General features: G+C 56.8%; 10 protein-coding genes across 10 annotated transcripts; all 10 read left to right on the top strand.

Moving 5' to 3' along the window:
• Positions 1–1,853: 1,853 nt before the first annotated feature.
• On the top strand, positions 1,854–2,744 carry LMXM_20_1620 (conserved hypothetical protein; the record flags this gene model as incomplete). The annotated part of the gene is made up of 1 exon (XM_003875187.1): positions 1,854–2,744. One exon carries the CDS (start codon positions 1,854–1,856, stop codon positions 2,742–2,744), a length of 891 nt encoding a protein of 296 aa, XP_003875236.1.
• Positions 2,745–3,065: 321 nt separating this feature from the next.
• Positions 3,066–3,836, top strand: LMXM_20_1610 (conserved hypothetical protein; the record flags this gene model as incomplete). The annotated part of the gene is made up of 1 exon (XM_003875186.1): positions 3,066–3,836. One exon carries the CDS (start codon positions 3,066–3,068, stop codon positions 3,834–3,836), a length of 771 nt encoding a protein of 256 aa, XP_003875235.1.
• A 790-nt stretch (positions 3,837–4,626) lies between these two features.
• Positions 4,627–7,644, top strand: LMXM_20_1600 (conserved hypothetical protein; the record flags this gene model as incomplete). Its single annotated transcript, XM_003875185.1, has 1 exon — positions 4,627–7,644. One exon carries the CDS (start codon positions 4,627–4,629, stop codon positions 7,642–7,644), a length of 3,018 nt encoding a protein of 1,005 aa, XP_003875234.1.
• Positions 7,645–8,129: 485 nt separating this feature from the next.
• LMXM_20_1590 (conserved hypothetical protein) lies at positions 8,130–8,495 on the top strand (the record flags this gene model as incomplete). The annotated part of the gene is made up of 1 exon (XM_003875184.1): positions 8,130–8,495. The coding sequence occupies one exon, from the start codon at positions 8,130–8,132 to the stop codon at positions 8,493–8,495; it is 366 nt and encodes a 121-aa protein (XP_003875233.1).
• Positions 8,496–9,046: 551 nt separating this feature from the next.
• Positions 9,047–12,103, top strand: LMXM_20_1580 (conserved hypothetical protein; the record flags this gene model as incomplete). The annotated part of the gene is made up of 1 exon (XM_003875183.1): positions 9,047–12,103. The coding sequence occupies one exon, from the start codon at positions 9,047–9,049 to the stop codon at positions 12,101–12,103; it is 3,057 nt and encodes a 1,018-aa protein (XP_003875232.1).
• A 711-nt stretch (positions 12,104–12,814) lies between these two features.
• On the top strand, positions 12,815–13,996 carry LMXM_20_1570 (putative N-acyl-L-amino acid amidohydrolase; the record flags this gene model as incomplete). The annotated part of the gene is made up of 1 exon (XM_003875182.1): positions 12,815–13,996. The coding sequence occupies one exon, from the start codon at positions 12,815–12,817 to the stop codon at positions 13,994–13,996; it is 1,182 nt and encodes a 393-aa protein (XP_003875231.1).
• A 1,727-nt stretch (positions 13,997–15,723) lies between these two features.
• On the top strand, positions 15,724–16,914 carry LMXM_20_1560 (putative N-acyl-L-amino acid amidohydrolase; the record flags this gene model as incomplete). The annotated part of the gene is made up of 1 exon (XM_003875181.1): positions 15,724–16,914. One exon carries the CDS (start codon positions 15,724–15,726, stop codon positions 16,912–16,914), a length of 1,191 nt encoding a protein of 396 aa, XP_003875230.1.
• Positions 16,915–17,966: 1,052 nt separating this feature from the next.
• On the top strand, positions 17,967–19,172 carry LMXM_20_1550 (putative N-acyl-L-amino acid amidohydrolase; the record flags this gene model as incomplete). Its single annotated transcript, XM_003875180.1, has 1 exon — positions 17,967–19,172. The coding sequence occupies one exon, from the start codon at positions 17,967–17,969 to the stop codon at positions 19,170–19,172; it is 1,206 nt and encodes a 401-aa protein (XP_003875229.1).
• Positions 19,173–20,808: 1,636 nt separating this feature from the next.
• LMXM_20_1740 (conserved hypothetical protein) lies at positions 20,809–21,711 on the top strand (the record flags this gene model as incomplete). The annotated part of the gene is made up of 1 exon (XM_003875179.1): positions 20,809–21,711. One exon carries the CDS (start codon positions 20,809–20,811, stop codon positions 21,709–21,711), a length of 903 nt encoding a protein of 300 aa, XP_003875228.1.
• A 770-nt stretch (positions 21,712–22,481) lies between these two features.
• LMXM_20_1730 (mitochondrial RNA ligase 2) lies at positions 22,482–23,738 on the top strand (the record flags this gene model as incomplete). Its single annotated transcript, XM_003875178.1, has 1 exon — positions 22,482–23,738. One exon carries the CDS (start codon positions 22,482–22,484, stop codon positions 23,736–23,738), a length of 1,257 nt encoding a protein of 418 aa, XP_003875227.1.
• Positions 23,739–24,045: the final 307 nt, after the last annotated feature.

The raw sequence follows: 24,045 nt of genomic DNA, 5'->3' as shown, positions 1-24,045 counted from the left end.
CCCTAACCCTAACCCTAACCCTAACCCTAACCCTAACCCTAACCCTAACCCTAACCCTAACCCTAACCCTAACCCTAACCCTAACCCTAACCCTAACCCTAACCCTAACCCTAACCCTAACCCTAACCCTAACCCTAACCCTAACCCTAACCCTAACCCTAACCCTAACCCTAACCCTAACCCTAACCCTAACCCTAACCCTAACCCTAACCCTAACCCTAACCCTAACCCTAACCCTAACCCTAACCCTAACCCTAACCCTAACCCTAACCCTAACCCTAACCCTAACCCTAACCCTAACCCTAACCCTAACCCTAACCCTAACCCTAACCCTAACCACAACCTTTAATAGACCACACACACCAAGGGATAACAGCAACACAATCACAGCGACGGCCATAACCACAACCATCACCATCACAGTTCTACACCACACAGGCCCGTACATAGCGCAAAAGCGGCGCAAAGAGCTGAGAATGCACGCAAATACAGCAGCAGGCGAAACACACACAACACACAGGGTAGCCAGCGCAGTCGTGCAGCGAGCGCTCCTTTTATTGCCCCACCACATCACGGAGGAAATGCGTGCCAGCACACACAACGGAACGCTACACCCAGCACCCCTACACAGTCGTGCCGCCGTCCTGATGTAAAGGGTGTTGCGGCGTAGATGAGCGCAACCCAAGCACAAAACTCTTTATTTAAGCATGGCTGTGCTTGTAGTAATTGTGGATTGTTTGGCGATGGCGCCGAGAGGGCGACGCGCTTTTTGGCAGCGATGTAATGGTAGTGGTCACGTGTGTGTTTCCATTTGGGAGGCGACGCGCGAGGCAGAAAACAACTCCGTGTGGTATGCAAACTGTCATGTTCTTGGCATGGCTTTTGTTCATGGGAATATGACTAGCTGGTTCTTCCTCGGCTGGGCTTCTGATCTGCGCCATGAGTGGCTTGTTCTCAGTTTGTGTTTATAGTTTTTTGCGAGATTGAAGAGAGCATGCTATGTGGTTCCACATGGAACGGCACAAAGGATGGAGCGTGGCCGCGTGGGTGAGTTTTCTTTATTCTTGCCCTTTCTCCCCCCCCCACAAGCCGACAATTTCGCCCACTGTTTAGCAGGGACTGAGAGCCTCTCCAGGAAGAAAACGACTGGCCTTGGAGGTGGACATGCGCGCTGCTGAGCGGTACGTGAAACCCAAGCTTCGTGCAAAGCAACGACACTGCTGTGATGTAATGTGGGCCCCCGCTGTCCGACCACCAATCTAATGGCGGAGTTGAGTTATGTCTTTGCGGGAGAGTCACTGTGGCTCTTCCGGTTTCACCGGAACGATGATGGGAAGTGGGCGACTGCTGCGTGCAGTGTTGAAAGCGACGCATTTTGGCTCTGCTGATGCTCTGTTGTGATCACGATGCAATGGGGCGTGACTGTGTGAAACAGTGCTTGTGCCTCTGAGATTGGGTGTGGCATAAGGAAAAGAACGGATTCTCAGTGGCACCCATCGACACGGCGTAGGGTGACGGGATATGTGGTGTTGAATTTCATTTCTACTGAAGGCAATCTCAGAAAACGGAAATGAGGGCGGAGAGGGTAGCCCCTTGCTGTGGTATCCATTTCTTCATCGAAGGTTGGTGGATCATGCGGCACTTCTCTTTGTGAAAGCATGTGATCGGCTGTTCGCGTTTTGAAAATGTCGAAAGAGGCGTCTATCGGCAACTGTAATGGTATCCTTTTCCCCGCTTCCTCTTTCTTTCGCACGATATCTTGGAACATTGATGAACAAACTGTTTTTCGATGCCTTGTCGTCTCGCTGACAGACTCCAAAACTGGTGTTTTCACCGCACGAGAGCGATCGGAAATGAAGGTGTACTGCCTTTACGATGGAAAGAATGTGAAGGGAGAGGTTGTAAACAGCATGGTGGTGTCCTTCAAGCTGAAGATCGATATACCAGCCTCCTGGAAGGAAGGGCCGTGTGAGCGACTTCTTACGTTCTTTCTGAAAACACTGAAGGCGAAGCGTAATGTCGATGTGGCTGCTGACGATGTGGTGATGCAATGTAGCGGTCTCTCTATCAGTCTGCAAGACTCTATAGCGAGTTGCATTTCTGATTACAACGATCTCACTGTTCTGCACAAGATGCCGGTCAAGGTAGAGGGGACACATGAAGGCGAGCTGCGGTGTACCAACTTCGGCTGTAACAAGTACTTTAAGGAGGAAGAGAATACGGATAACTCATGTCATTATCACTCTCAGGGCCCCGTTTTCCATGACTTGGAAAAGTACTGGAGGTGCTGCGAAGGCAAAAAGGCGTTTGACTGGGAGAGCTTCGAGGAAATTCCAAAGTGCTGTGTGGGGCGCCACAGTACTGCGAACAAGCCTTTTGTATTTCCGAAGGAGGAGGTGCTGAACATTCCCCTCTCGGCCTCTCAGGTGGCACAAGCGAGCGCGGCATCCTCAGACATGCACGACGGGAGGCGAACTACTGGGCCGAGGGAGTTCGAGGGGGCTGCGTTTGCGCAGACCGAGCCGCAGCAAATTGTGGATGGCAAGGCGAGGTGTCGAAATTTCGGTTGTGCAAAGGAGTTTGTTGTCGCCGAGAATACGGACTCGTCTTGCCGATATCACAAAGAAGGACCTGTCTTCTGGGACACGTACAAGTACTGGAAGTGCTGTCCGGAGAAGAAGTGCTTAGAGTTCGATGACTTTGTGAAGGTACCGGGGTGCTGCGAGGGAGCGCATAGACTTTGAAGCTGAAGAAAAACTAGCGCATATACATATGTGTATGAGACATAAAGCTCACCTGCGCCTTCTTACGCGATCTTGAGCAATTCATGCCTTTGTTCATAGTCACTCCTCCAGCTTTTCTCTCTGGGCTTTGGCGTGCGAAAGAAAAAAGTATTGCTAATGCACTGGTGCGACTGGGGGCGTAATGAGCGTTTTAGTTGTCGTCTGTATCTCGGATGCAGTGCTGACTTCTCTAGTGCTTGTATGGGTTTCTTTTGCTTGTGGAAACGAAAAAAAGTAGTCGAGAAATGTTTGAGCACTAGGCGCAGCTCCGCACTGCTGTTCATGCGAGAAGATACTCTACCACTCGCAAGCTGCTGTCTTCTCTTTTTGCCAGTCACGCAGGTGCACATATCTTTTTCCCCCCTCATGATGGCGTCTTTGAGCGTTGCTTACATCAGTGGCACAACGCTTTCACAGTTTCTGGGTGCTGCATTCTCGTGTATGGGTGGTCGCAAGTACATTTGTAAGCTCTATGGATTCATTCAAAATGTCCGTGAAATCACAGACGATCAAGTCACACGTGAAAATCGCGGCGTAGTAATACTAGGTGCCACACCTATGGGCTACAGCGGGACGTCTGCTGGAATGCAGAATATGGGGTACTTGACAATTTGCCACTCGCCATCTCACAAACTGTCATATACGGATACGCAGAAGTTGCAGAGGAAGCCCGAGCCACATGATGCTACACAACAGGTTCTGATGTACATCACAAAGGAAATGAAAAGTGATGGTACTGCGCGAGTGCTTTATAGCGTGTACGAAGCGGGAGTGCAGCCCTTGACGCCACTAAAGTTGAAAGTGGATAACCTTGTTGGTGTTTTGGAGGGCTTCACAAAGCTATCGAACGCTTTCGCTCGCAATGTGTCACTGACAGCAGCGCTACCGGACAACGTTGACGCGGGGAATGAAATCGAAAGGGTCGGGTTTCAAGACCCTGATCAGAACGAGCTGGAAGCTCTGGCTCAAGAAAAGGCGGATTTGACCAAACGTATTCTTGAGCTGAATAGGAAACTGCTCAGTTGTGAGAAGTCAGAAATGTCTGGAATGTAAGGGGATGGCGTTCTACAAAGGCGCTCACAAATTCCTCCAGTAGTTCTGAATTCATTGACTGTCTTCTTTTTGGTTAGTGGCGCTGCCGCGTCACTCATTCGGCTATTACGCAGCTGCGCAACGAGACAAAGAATCGCCATGTTTTTTTTTAACTTTGCGTGATTGTTGTCGAATCATGAGTGGAGGGTGAGAGTGCATGTATCTCCACTAGCGCGCGTTCCCCGGCCTGCTCGTTTGATGTCTTTGCAGCCAACGATAAGTGCTGCTGCGCCGCAGATAAAGCCTCACACCCTTATGCGTACTTCTTGTCCCCCTACCTATCTCTCTACTATTTGCCCTGCTTCACACTTTATAATAATAATGGAGTCCCTGGCAGCCTTTTGGGGACATGGAAGCTGTACTCGCTCTTCACACAAAGCAGAGGCAGGTTAAGTCAGTGGAGTTGTCGCTGGAGGCGAGTAGCACCATCCTCACCGCAGCTCCTCGCCGTGTCGTTGAAAATGGAAATGACCTTGTCTGTCTCTGCGAGGGACCTTGTTGCTCTTTGTACTCTTTAGCCGATCGCAAGCTTATTTTTCTAGGCACGTACCTTTTCCGGCGGTTTGGAAACCTTCTAGTGTTCAGCGTCGTTGCTGGTGAGGAAGTGAAGGACTTTCCTGATGGCGCCAGCGCACAGGTCCCAGCATCTGCTGACAAAAGTGTGCTGCAACTCTCTGGTGATGGAGATGTTAACCTCGTGGGATTTATCGGAGATGCCCTTGTGGTTGGCACCACCACCGGGTATCTTGGTATGCTTTTTGTGAGCCCTGATCGACGTCGTGTTCTTGGAAAGTCGACGCGCGTGCAAGACAGACATGGAGTGATCTGGTGCATTCGCTACGATTCAAGGGAGTGTGTGTGTGTGTCTTCCGACACCATGACGATTGTTCCTATTATTCCAGAGGCGGAGGATGCCATCATCCGCACCAAAGAGTTCGAGTGCGGCTCAGTCGCGTCAGTGGCCGCGTCGCAGACTGTGCCGGACTGCTTTTTTGTAGCCCACGGGGAAAGTCGTAATCTGACGGTTGTGCATGGAGGCCCTGGCTGCACTCTCCATCAGGACACGCTCGCGATATTGTCAGAGGAGCTGGACCGACCCTCGGACGTAGCGCGAGTGATGCCGACGCTTTATGCGCATGGGTGCAGCGGTGTGTGCTTGCTTGCCGTAGTCTATCCGGACGCTGTGTCGTTTACTGCATGGGAGGGTCACTTGCTGGTGTCCACCGCAGCGGTGAAGAATGAGCTCACTACCTCCTTTGGTCCTGCTTTTTGGAAAGGCACGGCAGATGGTGCCCGGCTGTGCGTTGTGCGATCCGACTCTCGATGCCTGATGTATGATGTGGTGATGAGCAAACGCTTTCCTGGTGTGGAGGAAATTGTAGTGGCTCAGCAAGTGACACTGCCTAGTCATGTGGCCTGTCTGATGGGTGGGGTGAAGAGCGGTGTCTTCCTGTGCTGGCGCAGCGGCACCTCACTCGCGCGCTACACCGCTCTACTGCAATCCCGCGCGGAAGAGGACAAGTTTGAGCCTATCGAGGTGTACAGTGCTGCCCGCCCCTCGCTTGCCTCGTCCTCCGTGCTACTGCTCGAGGTAGTTCCAATTTACAGCAGCTACGGCGTTGTATGCTTGCTCAGCACGGGAGAGTGCCACCTTTCGTTGTACAACAATCCTGGTACGGTGCTGCTCGCAGTCGAGGAGCACCCCTATGATGCAACGAGCTGTCTTGCGTTCGAGGGCGGCGCAGGCAGATACGCTTGTGTGCTTGGGTTCAACGAAGGCGACATAAGAGTGTTTGTTGGCGGCCAAATACGGGCAAACGTTCGTGTTGCACACTGTGGTGCCGCGGACCGGCTACTAAAGCTCCCGAAAATGCATGAAACGGACGACACGTTCGTGAGTATATCCACTGAAATGGGTACCGTGTGCTGCCACGCGGGCGAGAACGCTGCGGTGTCGCGGACCATGTGCTCCCCATCGAGGCCGCTTACCGCTTGCCTGCTTAACCGCAAGTTAGAGTACATGTTTCTCTTCTCAGGGGATACCGGCAACCTCTGGCACCTCCCCACGTGTCGTCTCGAGCGGACGTTTCGGTCGTCTCCTGGGTCACCGTATCGGCGTCTGGACAACCTCCTTGAGCACCACTGGGCATCCGCGCTGAGTATCATCAGGTACCGGTTTGTAGGAAGGGAACATTACGCCATCCGTATCGATGTCGACTCCCTTCTCAGCGGCCTCGGTGTAGGAGAGCAGCCCGTGAAGCGATCGTCGCTGGAGTATAGCTCGGCATTGAGGCTGATGCTCGGGTGCCTCGGCGAGAGCTGTCCTCCTTCACTTCCCCGAGAGGATGCTCTTTGCGAGGCGTTGGATGACTTGGGCTTAGTCGTGACTGGAGTGCAGACCCACGAGTGTGTTTGGTGCGCGATCCTGCTGCTTTGCGAACTTCTAAGCCGCACGTTGGACGGAGCATGCGCGGCTGCCATCTACTCCACAATAGAGTCGCTTGGGGACAAGCTTACCTCCAGTCCGGCTCCAGATCCATACCGACAGGCCGACGCCGTGCAGCATTTTTTATCGCGCTTCTATACCCTGCGACGATCAACACCTCCGGCATTCCGCTATGCGCTTCGGCTGATGGCAACGAAGATGTCTGTGGGCAGCCTCGCCGATGTCGTGAAGTTACTGCGGTCACGCGTGTTGCCCGCGCAATCGCGCGAAGCTGCTGGAGACGAAGCACCTGCTGTGCCGCCGCTGATTGAGAGTGGAAGCGCATTTGCTGCCCTGCTGGTTCTGTTGAACTTGGCCTCTCAGCGCGCCGACTACAGCCTCCAAGCAGAAACGCCGCTTTTCAGCCTGCTACGCCAGAGCACTGTAGAGGCTCAGCGCGCCGTCACGGCTGCGCTGGAGGACGATCACACGCTTTCTCACCGGTCGGCAGCACTGCTCGGGTTGGTGGAGAGCCATGCCACTCTGTGTGTCTTGGGTGATAAGGACACCTTTCAGACTTTGGTGAAGGCCCTTGTGAGGAAGGCCTTTGGTGGGGGTGGCGAGGAAGCCAAGCAGAAGTCGCTGGAGGCGCTGGAGCGGCTGGTGGCGCAGGATCCGCAGGGCTTTCTCTCTACCTACATCGTAACACACTTTCACCTTTACGCAGAGTACCGGCCGTACATTATTGTCTTTCTTGCGCACTTCGTTAAAAACTTCCCATACGAAGCCTACACCGTGTTTAGCACAATCGCGGACATATTTGTGAGCGGCCTGAGCGACCTTTCTTCCGCCAGCAAGGACGCTGCCTCCATCTATCATACCGCTGTGTCGCAGTTGCTGCGCGTCACGACGGCGTCGCTCCCCAGCGTATCGCTACAGCAGAGGCTGCGGCACCTCGCGGTGGGCCGAAGCGATGGCAAGGTGGTGGTGTACAGCGTGAAGGCAGCATCGATCGTAACTGCCTTCCAGGCCCACTCTGCGCCGGTTTTGGGGGTTGCCTACAGTGGCAACACATCAACTCTTGATATCGCCACCATCGCCGAGACTATGGACGAGATCAAGGTGTGGCGGTCGCCAAATCAGTCGTCGTCCCTCGCCAGCTTCTTCAGCGGCAGCGGCGGCGCGAGCTTCAAGCTGGTTACTGCCGTGCCTGTGCCATCGATGGGCCTGCGTGGAGAGAGCGTATCGCTCCTCATCAAGTACTTTCAGCTCAACTGGCTGTCTCCGCAGTGTGTCGAGTTCTCTTCTCCGTGGCACGGTAAGGTGCAAGTGGCGCTTCCGTGAGTCCCATTGCTTTTTCCCAGGTGTCGGTATGCGTGTGTACACTTGGCTCAATAGTGGAGCAACTTGGACTGGATGGAATGGCGCGTCGTGCAGACAAGGTGTGAGAGCAAAGAAAGAGAAGAGCAATCGTATAGAATAGGGTGGGCATGCAGTGCAAGAGCAGCGAGCGTTTGGCAAGATGGCTGGTGCAATGTCACGAGTGTGTCATGTGCGGCCACTTTCCATAGAGGAGGGGGAGAACACAGAGCAATGTGCTCTTTCCCCAATACGCTCGCCTCGAAGCGATACAGTGTATCGCCGATCCGCCGATGCCTCCTGGCACAGCGCTGTGCTGCCACCTTCCATCCTCATCGCCGGTCCTCCTCTCATCTATTCCGGTGATTACCGGTTGCCGTATCCCCGGGAAAATGGTGAACGGCGTTGGTTGCACAGGAAACTCTTCACACGGACACACAAACACACAGTAAGGGTCAAGCAAGCGCAGCATGTCTAGGGCAACGGGCAACAACAACGCCGTTGTAGAGGGCGGTGCGCCTGCGCCGAATAAGGAGGAGAACCTTCCAGTTCTCGCACGTATGATCAACCACCTTCTTACGCCGGGCTCTTCCCTGTCGCCGATCGTGTGGATCAGCTTTAATCTAATTATGCTGGCCCTCTTCGGGGTCTGGGTCATGTTTGTATTCGCGATGCATGATAACATTCATGTCTGGGCCTTTGGCTTCCTATGGCTGGGCCTGACCGCCTCCACGAACTGGCTCATGAAGATCATCTTCAGCTCTGGCTTGGACTTTGCCTCGCAGCAGCAGCGTGAGGCAGTGGAGAGGGAGAGCAAAGACAAAAAGAATGATTAGCACGTTTTGTTGTCCTTGTCGGCTCGACCGGTATCGTACACAGATAAGTAATGAAATGGAACACTTGAATCTGCCAAGCTTCTCTGTGACACATCCCCTGCTGGCTTTTGTCACTGTTCGGTGTCGCTCATCATTTCTTGGCGCCTGACGCACTTGGCCGCTCCCTTCGGTTGGGAAGGTGACAACGCGCAGTGAGCTGTCTTCTCTTATGGCTGGAAAGAAGCCAGCGCAAACGCCGTTGGGCGGCGCACTTGAAGGACGCTCCAATGCGCGGGCAGTTCCTGATGGCGTGTGCCACCTGTCCCTCTCCCCTCTTTTCTCCTTCTCTCTTGTTTTCACTCGCATTTCACGTGCCTGCACGTCGTCTCCATGATGAGCACGTTTTGTGCTCGGCAAACGTGCGACGACATCCCCCACCCCACCCGCTGCTGCTGATGCTGTGCACGTGGACTTCGCATCACACCGATGTCACGCACACTCCCTGGAACAAGAGAAAGTGCGCGCAAAGCAGTAAAAGGAACTTTGGAAAGGCGCGGTGAGCAAGATCACGCATGTGGCGCACGTCATGCGCGGCACGCTCAAAGGCGCTGTCCCCTTACGCGCAGGCACTGAAGCAGGTAGCGCTCAAAGGTGTTGTGGCGATGGGCCCTAGTGCAAAGGAGATGGAGATCGATATGTACAGAAGGGGAACCCTACCTGCCGACTACCGGCCCCCTGTGCAAGGCAAATGGGATGACACCATTGAGCGCTGGGCGTACGCGTGGCAGTTTCCCGCCGAGGAGGAAGGTGAGGACGTGGTCGCTTCGGTAGAGAGAAACGGCAAGGCTATGCAAGACCTACTCGAGTTCGGGGAGCGCCTTGTGAGCTCGCCACCGTCGACGGTGCCCAAGTCGGGCCGTCACTCCACCACATACAAAGTGCGTTTGGCTGCGACTGAGCAGGTGCCCCTCCTGGTACCGTCGCAGAAGTATGACTTGCTGGAGGGCGACCTCAACAACTTAAGCGGCACGCCTGATGAGGAAGCGCGGCCAGTGATGGCGGTGGAGCGATTCTCGCAGGAGATGAACATTCCGGTAGCCTACCTTGACGATGAGTCAGAACGCACAAACGCCAGCAAGGAGTTGAGCGTTATCATGGGTGGCGCAGGTTTGGATTTCACCGAGGAGGGGCTTGTGGTTGTCCTCTCCGCTCTTGCGAGGCAACACTACTACGATGCAGCACGGGCCATTTTCCTCTTTGCTGCCGATGCGGGTCTCGGACCGAACGCGGAGATGTACAAGGCGCTGATGAAGCACTCGTCTTCGCTAGGAAAGGTGAATGACTCCATGGTACTTATCGAAGAAATGAAAATGCGCGGTATCACGCCACGCATTGGCAACTGGCACGAGCTCATGCGCTCATTCCACAACGCGGGGGACTACTCCGCCGTGGCGCAGATTGTAGACAACATGAAGATGTACGCGAATATTGAGCCGAACGAAGTTACCTTTGCCCTGCAGCTGCGTGCGCTGAGCAAGGACACGTCGCAGATGAACTCCCTGGCGGAGTCGGTGCAGCTCTTTGACCAAATGGAGAACGTGTACGGCTTCATCGCTGCGCGGCCACATTACGATGCGCTCATGTTTTCCTTGAGCCAGAGCCCGGTCCCAGAAATGCGACTCCGCTGCGAAGAGCTGGCACAGAAGATGGAACTCATGGGCATTCCTTGGAACGCCACGACGTACCTAAACCTGATCCGCTCTGCGCAGGTTGTCGGCGATGTCGACGCGGTGGAGCGGCACCTCGCAAAAATGCGCGACGACCGTGTTCCGGTCAGCATGCTTCACCTTTCCTGGGCTGTTCAGGCGCACGTCCAGCGCCTCATCCGTGCCGATTACGAGCAGATGAAGGAGCAGAAGAGCGACATTTATGCCATGTGGCTCGAGCATATGAACACTTGCTTCGGCATATACGAGCTGGTGGTGCGCCGCGGGTGGGAAATGCATGTTCCTTTTGTCAATGCACTGCTTCGCCTGTGCTGCCAGACCGCGATTCTGAGCATCGAGCACCTGCCTGACAACACGAGAGCGATTGGCATGTTCGAGGAACAGGCAAACAAGATCTGGGTCGACACGTTCGACGAGTGGCACCTCAAAAAGGATGTGTACAGCTACGAGTGCTATATCGCCCTGCTCGCCCACCAGCAGCGCATCGACGAGGCGGAGAAGCTGTTCCAGCAGATGGTCCTGCAGGAGGACTTAGTGCCCAGCCGACGGACCTACGAGTGCCTCATCTTTATGCATCTCTCCTCCGGCGAGGAGGGCGGCGCCGCGCGGGCGTTGCACTACCTGGAGGCCATGGAGAACGCCAGGATTCCAGTGCGTGCGTCGCTCCTCAAGAAGATTGTCCGCGTGAACAATGCCGCCGGGTACAAGCGCGACATGAAGCGGCGCGCCCGTCGCATCATGCAAGCCCGTGAGGAGTACCTCGCGCGGAAGCAGGAGGGAATCGAGTTCCCACTGCAGCCCTCGCCAGCGGCGGGGGTTGCCGCGGCGGAAGCGAAGGCCGCGATTGTCGTGCAGCCCCTACCCGTTCCAGCCGATACAACGCTGGCATGGTGGGAGCGGTGGAAGAAGACGACAGTGAGCAAGCACGAGCTGTTCGCCGAGGAGAACGCCGATGGTACGCCGAAGGGCGAAAGGTTTGATGAGAAGAACGCCGCTCTCGCGCAGCTAGGCATCGACTCCGCCTTCAAGACCCCTGCCGATGTCCCGGCGCTGAGCAAGCAACAGCTGCTACCAAAGATACGGCAGCAGGAAGGGGAGATGGCGGGCAGCTTGTGGGCGCTGGATGGTGGCGAGCTGGCGTACCCAAAGAGTGGAGGTGGCCCAGAGGGCTGGGGCGTGCGACTGTGGCGCGAGCGTGCAATTGTGAAACAGGAGTACCAGGGCATTCTAGATGGCAAGGTAGCTGTGCCGGGGTTCTCTGAAATGGGTAAGGCAGTACGAGTGGCTGGTGACCAGCTAGACATTGAAGAGAGCGGTGCCACCAACCCCGGCGAGCTGGCCGACTGGCGGCAGTACCCGCAGCATCGATACGACGATGGAAGCAAGAAGCCAGCGAGTGAGATGGCGCACGCGGTGCCGCCGTCAGCTGAGTTTGTGTGGCAAGGAGAGCAGCGGGACCCGCTAGCGCCGTACAAGAGCGATGAAGAAATCGCTCTGGAGTCGGACAACACTTTCTATGAACAGATAAACGAGGAAGCCGCGAGTAACACAAAGGCCCTCATTGAGGTTCTCCAGAACAAGGAGGAGGACGTGGTGAAACTGACTAGCCAGGGGCCTACACGCAAGTCCAAGTACGACTACCTGGAGAAGTGGCGTGAGATGTACCGGCACGGTACTCTTGAGGCGCCAGAGGATCCCACGCTTCGCTTTGGCCGCTCACCGGACGATCATCATGACTCCCTCGCATCCAGTGTGCGAGACTGGTACCGGCGCAACAGGAAGACCCCCGCCACGCAAGCGCAGCTGCAGCGTTGGGAGGCGGAGGAGGCGCGCAGCACAGAGGAGCGATCGTCGAGGAAGGCGCTGCAACGAAGCAAACGCCGTCGACTGCGCACTCGCTAATGAACAGTTAAGTGGAAGAGGGGCGCGGCCCAACGCTGCTTCCAACACCAGTGCATTTTTCTTTTGTTTCCCATGGTGTGTCTCACAGCACACACCCTCTCCACAGACACAGGCACACGGTGGATGATAAACATGGTCATCAGTTGACGTAAACACACACACACTGCTCGTGTGTACACACGGTGGGGAGGGTGCAACTCTGTCACCGGCGGACTCGATAGCAGAGCTGCGGCACTGGAAGCCTCTCCTTCGTTTCACATGGGGCTGACGGCTGCGCGTCTGCAGCTGCCTGTCACCTCACGCAGCTGCGTCTCTTCTGCATCGACTCGCTAGCGGTAGTGCAGTTGTGCGGCGCTACCACGCGTTGCGCACCTCTCTAAGCAAATATTTCAACGATGCTTTTATGCAGTGAGATCGTCTTCTTCCCGCTGTCGTATGCGACTGACCTAACCCGCACCGTCTCAGCGGGGTTTCCGACGCTCCGGTGCTGGTTCTCCACTTCTCTGCTTCCTTCCCTTTCCTCCTTCGTCCCGTCACTCATTTCGTCTCTGACGGCGTTCTGCAACGAACACCTCACTTTTCCGGTATACACATATCGTCATTCTGGCGACTCGTGCGGAAATTATCTACATCCCTCCATGACAACGCATGGAGGATGGGTGAGCAGATCATTAATCACACTTCTCACTCATAGGTGAAACGACCGTCTACATGCCGTCCTCAATCTCACTCATCGACGCCGTAAAAAACGAGGTGGTGCAGTGGCGCCGCCACATCCACGAGTATCCATATGTTGCGTATGAGGAGCAGCCCACCGCCGACTACGTGGCGGACGTCCTCAGCAGCATGCCCGCACCGCTGGACATTCGCCGGCTGACGCCGAACAGCGTCGTGGCGGACCTGCGGGGTGGCGCTGGCGAGGGCCCCATGTACGCCCTGCGCGCCGACATGGATGCACTGCCGCTGCAGGAGGAGAGTGGTGAGCCCTTCAGCTCGAAGCGGCCAGGCGTGATGCACGCGTGTGGCCACGATGCCCACACGGCGATGCTGCTTGGGGCGGTGAAGGTGCTGTGTCAGATGCGCGACCGCATCCGTGGCACTGTTCGCTTTGTTTTCCAGCACGCCGAAGAGGTGGTCCCGAGTGGTGCGAAGCAGCTGGTGGGCCTTGGTGTGTTGGATGGCGTGTCCATGATCTTTGGGCTACATGTCGCTGCAGAGTACCCTGTCGGCACCATCTCGACCCGACAGGGCACCCTCTGCGGTGCGTGCAACGACTTTGACATTGTGATCCGCGGTGCTGGCGGCCATGCCTCGCAGCCGGAGCTGTGTGTCGACCCCATTCTCATTGCCTCCGAGGTCGTGGCAAACCTCCAGTCCGTTGTATCACGCCGCGTGAGCGCGCTGAGGGCTCCTGTACTGAGCATTACCACCTTCGAGGGCGGGAGAGGAAGCTACAACGTGATCCCGGACACCGTGCGCATGCGCGGCACACTGCGGTGCCTCGACCGCGACACTCAGGCTCGGGTGCCCTCTCTGATGGAGGAGATCATCGCCGGCATCACAAAGGCGCACGGTGCCCAGTACGAGCTGAGCTGGCTGGAGCCCAACATCGTGACGTACAACGACCCGAAGGCGTACGAGGTGGTGAAGAGCGTAGCTGAGGAGATGCTTGGTAAAGATGCGTTTGTTGTGAAGGAGGAGCCGATGTTCGGCGTGGAGGACTTCTCCGAGTACCAGGCAGTGATCCCAGGCTGCTTTTCTCTGCTGGGCATTCGTGATGAGGCGTTTGGCTCCGTGTACACGGAGCACAGCTCGAAGTTTAAGATTGAGGAGTCAGCTTTACAGGTCGGTGTGATGATGCACGTGGGCACTATTGTGAAACTGATGATGTAGTAAGCGCACGTTGCCTCCTTGGCCTGATTGATCTGCGGACGGGGTGGCTGTAGGAGGAGCAAACGTGCTCGTGTGCTGGCTAAAGCTGGTACTGTTCTTTTTTTCGCTGTGTGTGTTTCGGGCAGTCTAGACTCCTTATGCAGGCCAACAGCACTGGGGACAGTCCGTCCCCTCCCCTATCTCACCCTGCTCCTCTTCATTCTCATTCTATCCTTTGCTCTGTCTTATGTGTGTTTTATCTTGCAGTTTTGTTTCGTTGAAGAAGTTTGCTCCGCTGGTCGGCTGGGGGGGGGGCTGGTGCGTTTGCCGTCATGCGTTTGAACTCCATCCGTTGTTGTTGTTTTTTGTCATTTCACTTTGGGAAGCCTCGAAGGGAGGAGGGGGGAGGAGTGAATGGTAGAGGCCTCGAGCAAGGCTAACATTTGCTCGCTGCCGCTTCGGCTGAATGGGCCCATTTCACACCTTCTCACTCGTTTGATTCATATTTCTGAGTTGGTCCTCGTGTAAGGCTGGACGCTATATCTTGTGCACCAGCGCGTGTATGAGTGTGGCCCTGTGCTGGTGTGCCTCTTCAGTCGAATTTACTGGGTGGTAGTCTTGGAATACAACTTCGTCGACGCTCATGCGCACACCTGTATGCATACGTTTGCCCTTGTCCCCCTGCCTCTCGCTTTCTTTGGCCTTGCTCTCGCTCTCTTGCCTGATTCCCCCGTCCTTCTTGTTCTACTGTACTAATTTGTGTGCGCGCGTACTTGCATCGAGGAATCCTTCTCTCTGCTTATGGAAATGTCTTTCTTCTTGCGGACTCAGATGAGACAGAACACCTCAGCGTCGTATCTCAGGGTCCAGTACCCACTCTGCATGTGGGAGAAAGCCACGCAGCCCCTATACTCTGCCAAAATGCCGAACCAATTCTGCTGGTGACAAGGTCAAGCGCCAACGACATGGGGAAGTGAGAGCGATTCATCGCTGCGGATGCTGGAGGTCATGTCCTAGATGGCGCTGCGTTGGAGCGGGCTGCCACAGTGAGCACGCTTGTACCATCTATATGACTAGTCAGTGTCAGCATGGATAGAGTGTATCTCGCTCCGCTCTCACTGCCTAGTGGTGGGGAGCCGGAGGCCAGCCCGAAGAGGATGCACTAGGTGGCGACCGGTATAATGAGAGGGGCTGTGGGACGATCTGCAGAGCAGCTGGTCGGTAGAGTTCAAGGCAGGGGCCGTGCTCCGATGATGGAGTCGGTGCATTGCTGCGAGGCGGGCCGGGGGGCCGAGCGGCGTTTCGCTCATGTTCTCTGGAAGAGAATAGGCACGTTGAAAAAGACCAATCTCTGCACAATGTCGATCCTAAGCACGCACGCGAAAATGCAGAGAAGTATAGTTGTGTATGTCCACTCGTGGCCGCGTTGCAGCTGTCACGGTCACGTACTTAAAGAGCAAGTAGACTAATCGTACCCATTCTATCTGGTGTATTAGCTACTGCCTTGAGACATAGACACATACATTCTGCGTGCAACTCACCTCTGTGCCTTGCGCCGGCCGTCATTTCCAACTCCCCCCTCCCCACACACACTCACGAGCACACACCTACTGTGACCTCCTCTGTCGCCTCACCACTCCCTTCTTCTCACCTTCCCCTTTGCACCCTTACAGCAATCCAGTAGATCCTCTGCCTCTCCGCTATCCACTACTTCATCAAATTTCTATCGCGTCATCTGCACATCAATCATGACGTCACCGATAAGCGCTCTGATTCAGGTGGTGCAGCCTGAGGTGGTGCAGTGGCGCCGCCACATCCACGAGTATCCATATGTTGCGTATGAGGAGCAGCCCACCGCCGACTACGTGGCGGACGTCCTCAGCAGCATGCCCGCACCGCTGGACATTCGCCGGCTGACGCCGAACAGCGTCGTGGCGGACCTGCGGGGTGGCGCTGGCGAGGGCCCCATGTACGCCCTGCGCGCCGACATGGATGCACTGCCGCTGCAGGAGGAGAGTGGTGAGCCCTTCAGCTCGAAGCGGCCAGGCGTGATGCACGCGTGTGGCCACGATGCCCACACGGCGATGCTGCTTGGGGCGGTGAAGGTGCTGTGTCAGATGCGCGACCGCATCCGTGGCACTGTTCGCTTTGTTTTCCAGCACGCCGAAGAGGTGGTCCCGAGTGGTGCGAAGCAGCTGGTGGGCCTTGGTGTGTTGGATGGCGTGTCCATGATCTTTGGGCTACATGTCGCTGCAGAGTACCCTGTCGGCACCATCTCGACCCGACAGGGCACCCTCTGCGGTGCGTGCAACGACTTTGACATTGTGATCCGCGGTGCTGGCGGCCATGCCTCGCAGCCGGAGCTGTGTGTCGACCCCATTCTCATTGCCTCCGAGGTCGTGGCAAACCTCCAGTCCGTTGTATCACGCCGCGTGAGCGCGCTGAGGGCTCCTGTACTGAGCATTACCACCTTCGAGGGCGGGAGAGGAAGCTACAACGTGATCCCGGACACCGTGCGCATGCGCGGCACACTGCGGTGCCTCGACCGCGACACTCAGGCTCGGGTGCCCTCTCTGATGGAGGAGATCATCGCCGGCATCACAAAGGCGCACGGTGCCCAGTACGAGCTGAGCTGGCTGGAGCCCAACATCGTGACGTACAACGACCCGAAGGCGTACGAGGTGGTGAAGAGCGTAGCTGAGGAGATGCTTGGTAAAGATGCGTTTGTTGTGAAGGAGGAGCCGATGTTCGGCGTGGAGGACTTCTCCGAGTACCAGGCAGTGATCCCAGGTTGTTATGCTTTGCTAGGAGTGAAGCCATGCGGTGATGGGAAAGCTCCGTTGGCGCACAACTGCATGTTCCGAGTCAACGAGGACGCCTTTGCGCACGGGATCGGGCTCCACGTGAATGCCATCCGCCGTCTGCTGATTGATTCGTAAGTCTTGCCGAAGCGCGTGTTTGCCGTCACACTGAGGCCCATCTACACAGGCTGCGATTGGAATGAACGGAGAACGACGGTGCAACAGCTGTTTTCCAGCGAATGTCATGGCCGACACTAATGTGTTCCCCTGCGAGATATTGCACTGAACGTGCGCCCCTCTCCATCCCCCTCTGTTCGTTATCGAGGGAACGTGTTTTTCATTGTGTATTCTCTTCACCCGCTTATCCCATCGATTTCCTCCCCCCCCCCAAGAAGTACCTTCCTATGAGGAAAACATGCCACTGCTGTTTGTTGTACAACCACACCATTTGCTCAGTTTTCCTGTTAACGTATCCCACCTTCTTTACTTGCCAGCCTTGCTCCCTTCTATTCTCCCCGTCCGCGCCACCTTACCGGTCTCCCCATGTGCATAGCGTTGGTATGATTACCCATACGTATATATTTCCTTGTTTCCCTTGTTGCCACGCCCCCCTCCTCCTCTGCACAGAGAGGAGAATATGAGTACACCTTACCGACTTCATTATAGGGGTGCTACAGCCTCTTCCTCTATTTTTTTTTCTCGAACGTACATGATACTTCACCACGCCTTCGACAGCTGCTACCTGGATGGCACGCAAGCGGGAGATAACGGAGGCCAGAAGACGCAAAGTGTACATACGTGAGCAGCAAAACAGCCCAATGAGAAGGGCCCTTCGGCAACCCTCATCAACGAAGCCGTCGCAGTGCTTGCTGCGTCGCGAGTCATCAGTGCCGCTGAAAACCTTTTTGCTGTGGCACAGGCAGCAGAAGAGTTGCATCTATATATGCATATGTGCGTGGGTGGGTGTGCACGCGCGCTTTCTGGAAGCGGCCGCGACTCGTCTTACCCCGTCCTCTGCCCCTCTGTCCCTTACCGAGTGCAATAAGCGGCAGGACAGCAGCGTCTGATCTCTGTCGTGGCCATCACTTCCACAATTGCCGTCTCGCTCTGTTGGGTATGTGTCACTCAACGCACCACTTCTCTTGTTTTGTTTTTCCTACTCAGTGCTTCGAACCCAATTCACCTCACTCATGTCGTTCGTGCAGACCCTTCTCACAGCTGTGCAGCCTGAGGTGGTGCAGTGGCGCCGCCACATCCACGAGTATCCATATGTTGCGTATGAGGAGCAGCCCACCGCCGACTACGTGGCGGACGTCCTCAGCAGCATGCCCGCACCGCTGGACATTCGCCGGCTGACGCCGAACAGCGTCGTGGCGGACCTGCGGGGTGGCGCTGGCGAGGGCCCCATGTACGCCCTGCGCGCCGACATGGATGCACTGCCGCTGCAGGAGGAGAGTGGTGAGCCCTTCAGCTCGAAGCGGCCAGGCGTGATGCACGCGTGTGGCCACGATGCCCACACGGCGATGCTGCTTGGGGCGGTGAAGGTGCTGTGTCAGATGCGCGACCGCATCCGTGGCACTGTTCGCTTTGTTTTCCAGCACGCCGAAGAGGTGATCCCGAGTGGTGCGAAGCAGCTGGTGGGCCTTGGTGTGTTGGATGGCGTGTCCATGATCTTTGGGCTACACGTCGACGTCATGCGTCCCTCTGGGTCAATCTGGTGCCGTGTAGGAACGATCATGGGTGCGTGCAACGACTTTGACATTGTGATCCGCGGTGCTGGCGGCCATGCCTCGCAGCCGGAGCTGTGTGTCGACCCCATTCTCATTGCCTCCGAGGTCGTGGCAAACCTCCAGTCCGTTGTATCACGCCGCGTGAGCGCGCTGAGGGCTCCTGTACTGAGCATTACCACCTTCGAGGGCGGGAGAGGAAGCTACAACGTGATCCCGGACACCGTGCGCATGCGCGGCACACTGCGGTGCCTCGACCGCGACACTCAGGCTCGGGTGCCCTCTCTGATGGAGGAGATCATCGCCGGCATCACAAAGGCGCACGGTGCCCAGTACGAGCTGAGCTGGCTGGAGCCCAACATCGTGACGTACAACGACTCGAAGGCGTACGAGGTAGCCAAGGCGGCGGCGGTCCGTCTTGTCGGTGAGGGCAACTATCATGAGCTCTCCACTCCTCTTCTGGGAGTCGCTGATTTTTCGGAATATCAAGCGGTGGTGCCCGGCTGTCTGTGCTGGCTGGGCGTGGGAAACAGCGCTTTGGGAGACGCCAACAACCACAACTACAGCTCAAAGTTCCGTATGAACGAGGCAGGGATGGAGCTTGGTGTAAAGCACCATGTGCTCATAATAGCATCGCTCATGATGCAGACAGAAGGCTCGAAGGAGTAAGTCCACCTAGTCTTGGATCCCTTTCGTGTGCTCATTCTTTCCATCCCCTGATGACGTGGGGCCACCTGATCCCGGTATCGGGGCCCAGTGCCCCAGCTGTTTGCGGGGAAGCCAAAGAGCCTGCAGCCTGCTCTCGAGTACGGCTGTGGACTCTTGGTGCCAGCGGACACAGGGCCGGGCTGGCAGTGCGCCAAAGGAGGCACGCGGTCATGATGATCACGCTTGTACCAGTGCGCGGCGAAACGCGTCGACGGCTCAACAATGATACGCGCCCGACTGCTGCGCCTCTGTGGTCGCTGCGTTGCGCTGATGCGGAGCGTACTCCTGGACTGAGTCTGCGCTGCCTGTAGTGGCATCACAGCGGGCTGAACGACGCGAAACGGCGCTGGCTGGCCCGGCTCCTTGATGAATCCTCGATACAAGTGTGCGCTCGGCAAGAGGTGCGTTTCACCACGGCAGGCCTACGACGGCATCTGGGCACCCGGGCTTTCAGCATTCCGGTGCGGCAGGCGAAAAGAGGCACGGCCCTGGCGTCTCGGTGCTCACGCTACACGACATACGGGCAGATGTAGGCCCTCCCTCCTCCCCGTTCCCGAGGGCGAAGTTGCAGCAGTGGCGCTCTGGCCTTGCTGCGGTGACCCTGCTCGACGGATACACACCTCACGTCCGGCCACACCCCTAAGAGTGACCTGGTGGCATGGGGGGGCTCTCTCGATCCGGTGCCCAGCGACGTCGCACTGAGCCCTAGCATGACTCGAATGGGCGCCAACTCGCACCATTCGGTGTAGGACGCGAAAGGACAACCCGACCCGGCCGGGACCACCCCTGCACAGCTGGTCCAATGCCGAATGCTGGGCCTGTGCAGGCGATAAAGAGACCTCGACATGGCACCACCACCACGGCGCCGAGTGGCCACTGCGCGATTCGGTCCACCGTCCACTTTGAGGAGGGGGTATGGCCCGGGTGCCGCCAGAGATGGCTGGCGGCGAATCGTGCTCCCTCCAGGACGCGACGTGGAAACTGTACCGCTCCGTGGCTGCCAAATCGATCCGCAATGATCGCGCCTACACCACAGCAGCACAGAAGCGGAGACGCGCGAGCTTCGGAGCGCCGCGCGGACCCCGGCCACGGCGGCAATCCGAAAGCGCACCACGGAGCAACGGTGAATCGCCCGTACCGTCACACCGGACCGCACAGACTGCATCCTTTTCTCCTTGTCTTTTTTTATCGTTTATATTGTTTATGTGTCTGTGTCTGTGTCAGAGGCCCGCGCCTTCGTTCCTGGAGAACATGGCGAGGACGTGGCAAGTGGCTGCACACACACACATACGGCCCAGCCGCACACAATGTCGTCATTTCTGGTTCCGTCTCGTTTCACCCACCACGCCGTCTCTATATGCGTGTACGGGTTCGTGTCTCCCCGCCTTCACACCCCTTCTTCTCCCTCTTCTCTCTGCTCCCATTCCTATCGAGTAGTTGACAGTACATGTGTAAGAAGCGAGCTTTTTACGGTGTGACGATCCGTGAAGAAAAACGACGAAGAAGCGCACTCAAGGTGTAGATCGCGTGCGGCCCTTAGCAGGCGGCTGGCGAAGAAAGGCGCGAAGAGGTTCGAAGGGATCTCCAGTGTCCGACAATGCTCCTGACAGCGTCGCGAGCCCTCCTGCAGCAAGCGGGAGAGATGTCCACCGCGCTTCACTGGATGCGCCGCATCTCCGCCCGTGTGCCGGAGTCTGGGCTCTCGGGTTCCCAGCTGCAGGCGCTTCTGGACGATGAGTTCCCGTCGTTTTCGCCTTCGGAGGTCGGCGCCGTGACGCTGAAGGAGGCAGTGCTAAGATTCCCCGAGCTGCTTAGTGTGGAGGATGGAACCCAGCTGCAGGCCAAATGGCACGTGCGGCCCACTCACGCGCGCAAGGCTCAGGAGGAGTGTGTGTCGTCCTCCCCGAAACCTACTGAGACGTATACATTGCCCATGCTGAAGCTTCAGCAGTTCTGCACGAAGCGAGCGCGCATGCATCACAACACGTACATGCCACTCGAGTACGTGCTCAGCAAGGCCGATATCCATGATGTGAACATTGTTGGAGAAGTACTGAGCAACCCGGACGCTGCGCTCGACGTGCAGGCGGGGGTGCGCATTAAGCCGAAGCGCACGCCGCGTGCAGTTGTAGCCTTCGTGGACGGAGATTTGCTTCCCGCCGTTGCCGTCGATGAAATGTGCAATGAGCTGAAGGTGTTGAAGGAGTCGAGTATCGTGACCATTGTTCGGCAGCCGGGCAGCCATGCGCTTTCGGCTGTCGACATTGTGTGCCCTGACGTCATTCCGACTTATCTGAGCATTGAGAAGTACGCGCACGAGCTGCGGCTGCGGAGGCCATACGTGCGCCACGACGTTGTGTACATGTGCGCTGCCTCGCAGTTCAACATCTACGCAGGCCGCGTGGCTCTTCTAAACGAATTCCCTGATGCGGACGTATACGTATGCTGCCCGAGCATGATAGCGCTGGTTAAGCCAAAGAAAGTGATTCCGTTCGAGTGAGGCTCGGCGTCGCGTGGCGTCGATCAATATGACTACCGGAGCCTTCCTGCAAGCACGTGTGCGTTGCTGTTTTGGAGCAAGCGCCGTTGGCAAGCATTGGCGAATACGTTGTACCTCTGCTGTCTTCGTACTAGGCGAGGGAGGAGCAGCGTTTGTTGAGGCATAGAGACAACCCAAGCCGCTGCAGCGCAGGCCACCGCACACGACCGTCTTCGCATTTTCCGTTATTTGGTGTCTCTCATCACTTTTCCCCACAGAGCAAAGAAAAATGAAGATCAACAGATGGCGCGGTGATGTGTTTTGTGGGCAGTACTGCTGCTGCCGCTGCATTGCCAGTCGCCATCCTGGCTAGCGGTGAAGGGGATGGAAAGAGGTCTGTACGTCTCACACTCGAGCTCATCTTTTTTTGATGGCGGTGGTGTTGACAATGACGGCTTCTCCCGCATTCAGCGACCCCTTTCCAGTGCCATGCTTGGCCTCCAGCAGCACTCACAGACGCTTAAACACGCGCGTAAAGATCAATGGACGTGTGTGTGGCCCTTTGCGGTTCATGCTCCCCCCCCCCGCCCCCTTCATTGCTGAGCTCTGCCATCTCTCTCCTTCTCTCTCCGGCTGTGTATATCCTGTGTGGCTTGCGCGTGTGCGGCGAGCAACGAAAAACGTGAAGCGAAAGAAGAAAGGGATTCATCCTTTGTGGAATCACAAGAGCGCCTGCGCAGCGGGGTCTATCAGCGCTCCAACTGCAGCTACCATTCTATGCGTGTGCGAAGATGTTTCGGCGATGCCTGCTTGCACGGCTCGTGCGTCGCTCGCCAGTCCTCTTTTCGGAAGAAAAAGAGGCGCTGTTCGAGCGCTATAGCGAGATTGAAAACGCTCACTCGCGACGCATTGAAGTACTGAAGGATGCGGGTCTCTTCAATGATGAGTGGATTGCCACGGAGAAGGTGCATGGCGCCAACTTCGGCATCTACTCGACGGAGCATGGGAAAACTATTCAGTATGCGAAGCGGAGCGGCATCATGCCGCCGCACGAGCACTTTTTCGGCTACCACATTCTCATACCTGATCTCGCGAGGTATGCCAAGCAAGGGCGAGAACTGCTTACGGAACAGCTCGGCATGTCACCCAGTACCGTAATCATCAACGGTGAGCTCTTTGGTGGCAAGTACGACCATCCGAGCGTGCCGAAGCGGCGGCAGAACGTGATGGTGGCCGGCAGGCCACGCACCATCACGGCTGTGCAGACCAATGCCTTCCCACAGTACTGCCCAGACCTGCATTTCTATGCCTTCGACATCAAGTACCGAATGACCGAGGAGGAGGAGTACTGCACCATGACGTACGACCAAGCCTTGGCCATCTTCGAGAAAATTTCGGGCCTTCTCTACGCGCGGGCTATCATTCGAGGGCCGCTGAGCAAGGTGGCCGCGTTCGACGTGGAGAACTTCGTGACGACAATTCCGCCGCTGGTGGGCATGGGCGACTACCCGCTCAAGGGGAACTGGGCAGAGGGCCTCGTGGTAAAACACTGCCGTCGCGGCGAGCCCGGCTTCGACGCAAAGGGCCTCACCATAATGAAGTTCAAGTGCACCGCCTTCCAGGAGATCTCGACCGATCGCCGCCAGGGACCGCGCGTAGACGCGCTGGAGGAGGTTCGGCGGCAGTCCATCAAAGTCTCTGGCGTACAGCTGCCGGACATGGAGAGCGTCATCCGCGACCCCGAGGTGCGCCAAGCGACACATCACCTCCTCGACCACGTGTGTGAGAATCGCCTCCAGAGTGTCTTGTCCAAGATCGGTACAGACCCGTTCGAGACGCAGTCCATTACCCCAACAGAGCTCTCCACGCTGCTCGCAAAGGATGCGCTGAAAGACTTCTTGAAGGAGGCGGATGCAAAGATCGTGAACACACCGCTACTCGTGCGCCGCGAGATGGCCCGCTACGTTCTTTTCGAGGCGCGCAAGTACGTGGCCAGTAGATGGAAGGACGTCGTTGGGCAACAAAAGGAGGCAGATGGAGAGTCATGACCGCGGCAGTCGCTCACTCACTGTCTCTCGCCCTCTTGCTCGTTCGGCGCTTGTGTACATGGCGCCCTTGCTTCACCCATGTGCACATCCTCATCTTGCCTTTCGGCGCGTGTACTGGGCGCTGAGCGGTCTTTGCGCCGTGCTGCTGGAGAAGCGCGTTGTGAGAGCGACCAGCGAATACCGTGTTCACATATCTTTGGCAAGAGCAACGCCACGGCCAACAAAAGCGAACAGCGAAAACGGCGCGGCGGCGCCGGGTGCATGGGAAACGTTTGAGGCGGTATCGCCTTTTCCTGGGTGCGAGAAG

The sequence above is a fragment of the Leishmania mexicana genome, chromosome 20 (assembly GCF_000234665.1).
Source record: "Leishmania mexicana MHOM/GT/2001/U1103 complete genome, chromosome 20".
Lineage (NCBI taxonomy): Eukaryota > Euglenozoa > Kinetoplastea > Trypanosomatida > Trypanosomatidae > Leishmania > Leishmania mexicana.
The sequence above is the reverse complement of the archived record's forward strand: the minus strand, read 5'-3'. Positions and strand labels throughout refer to the sequence as shown.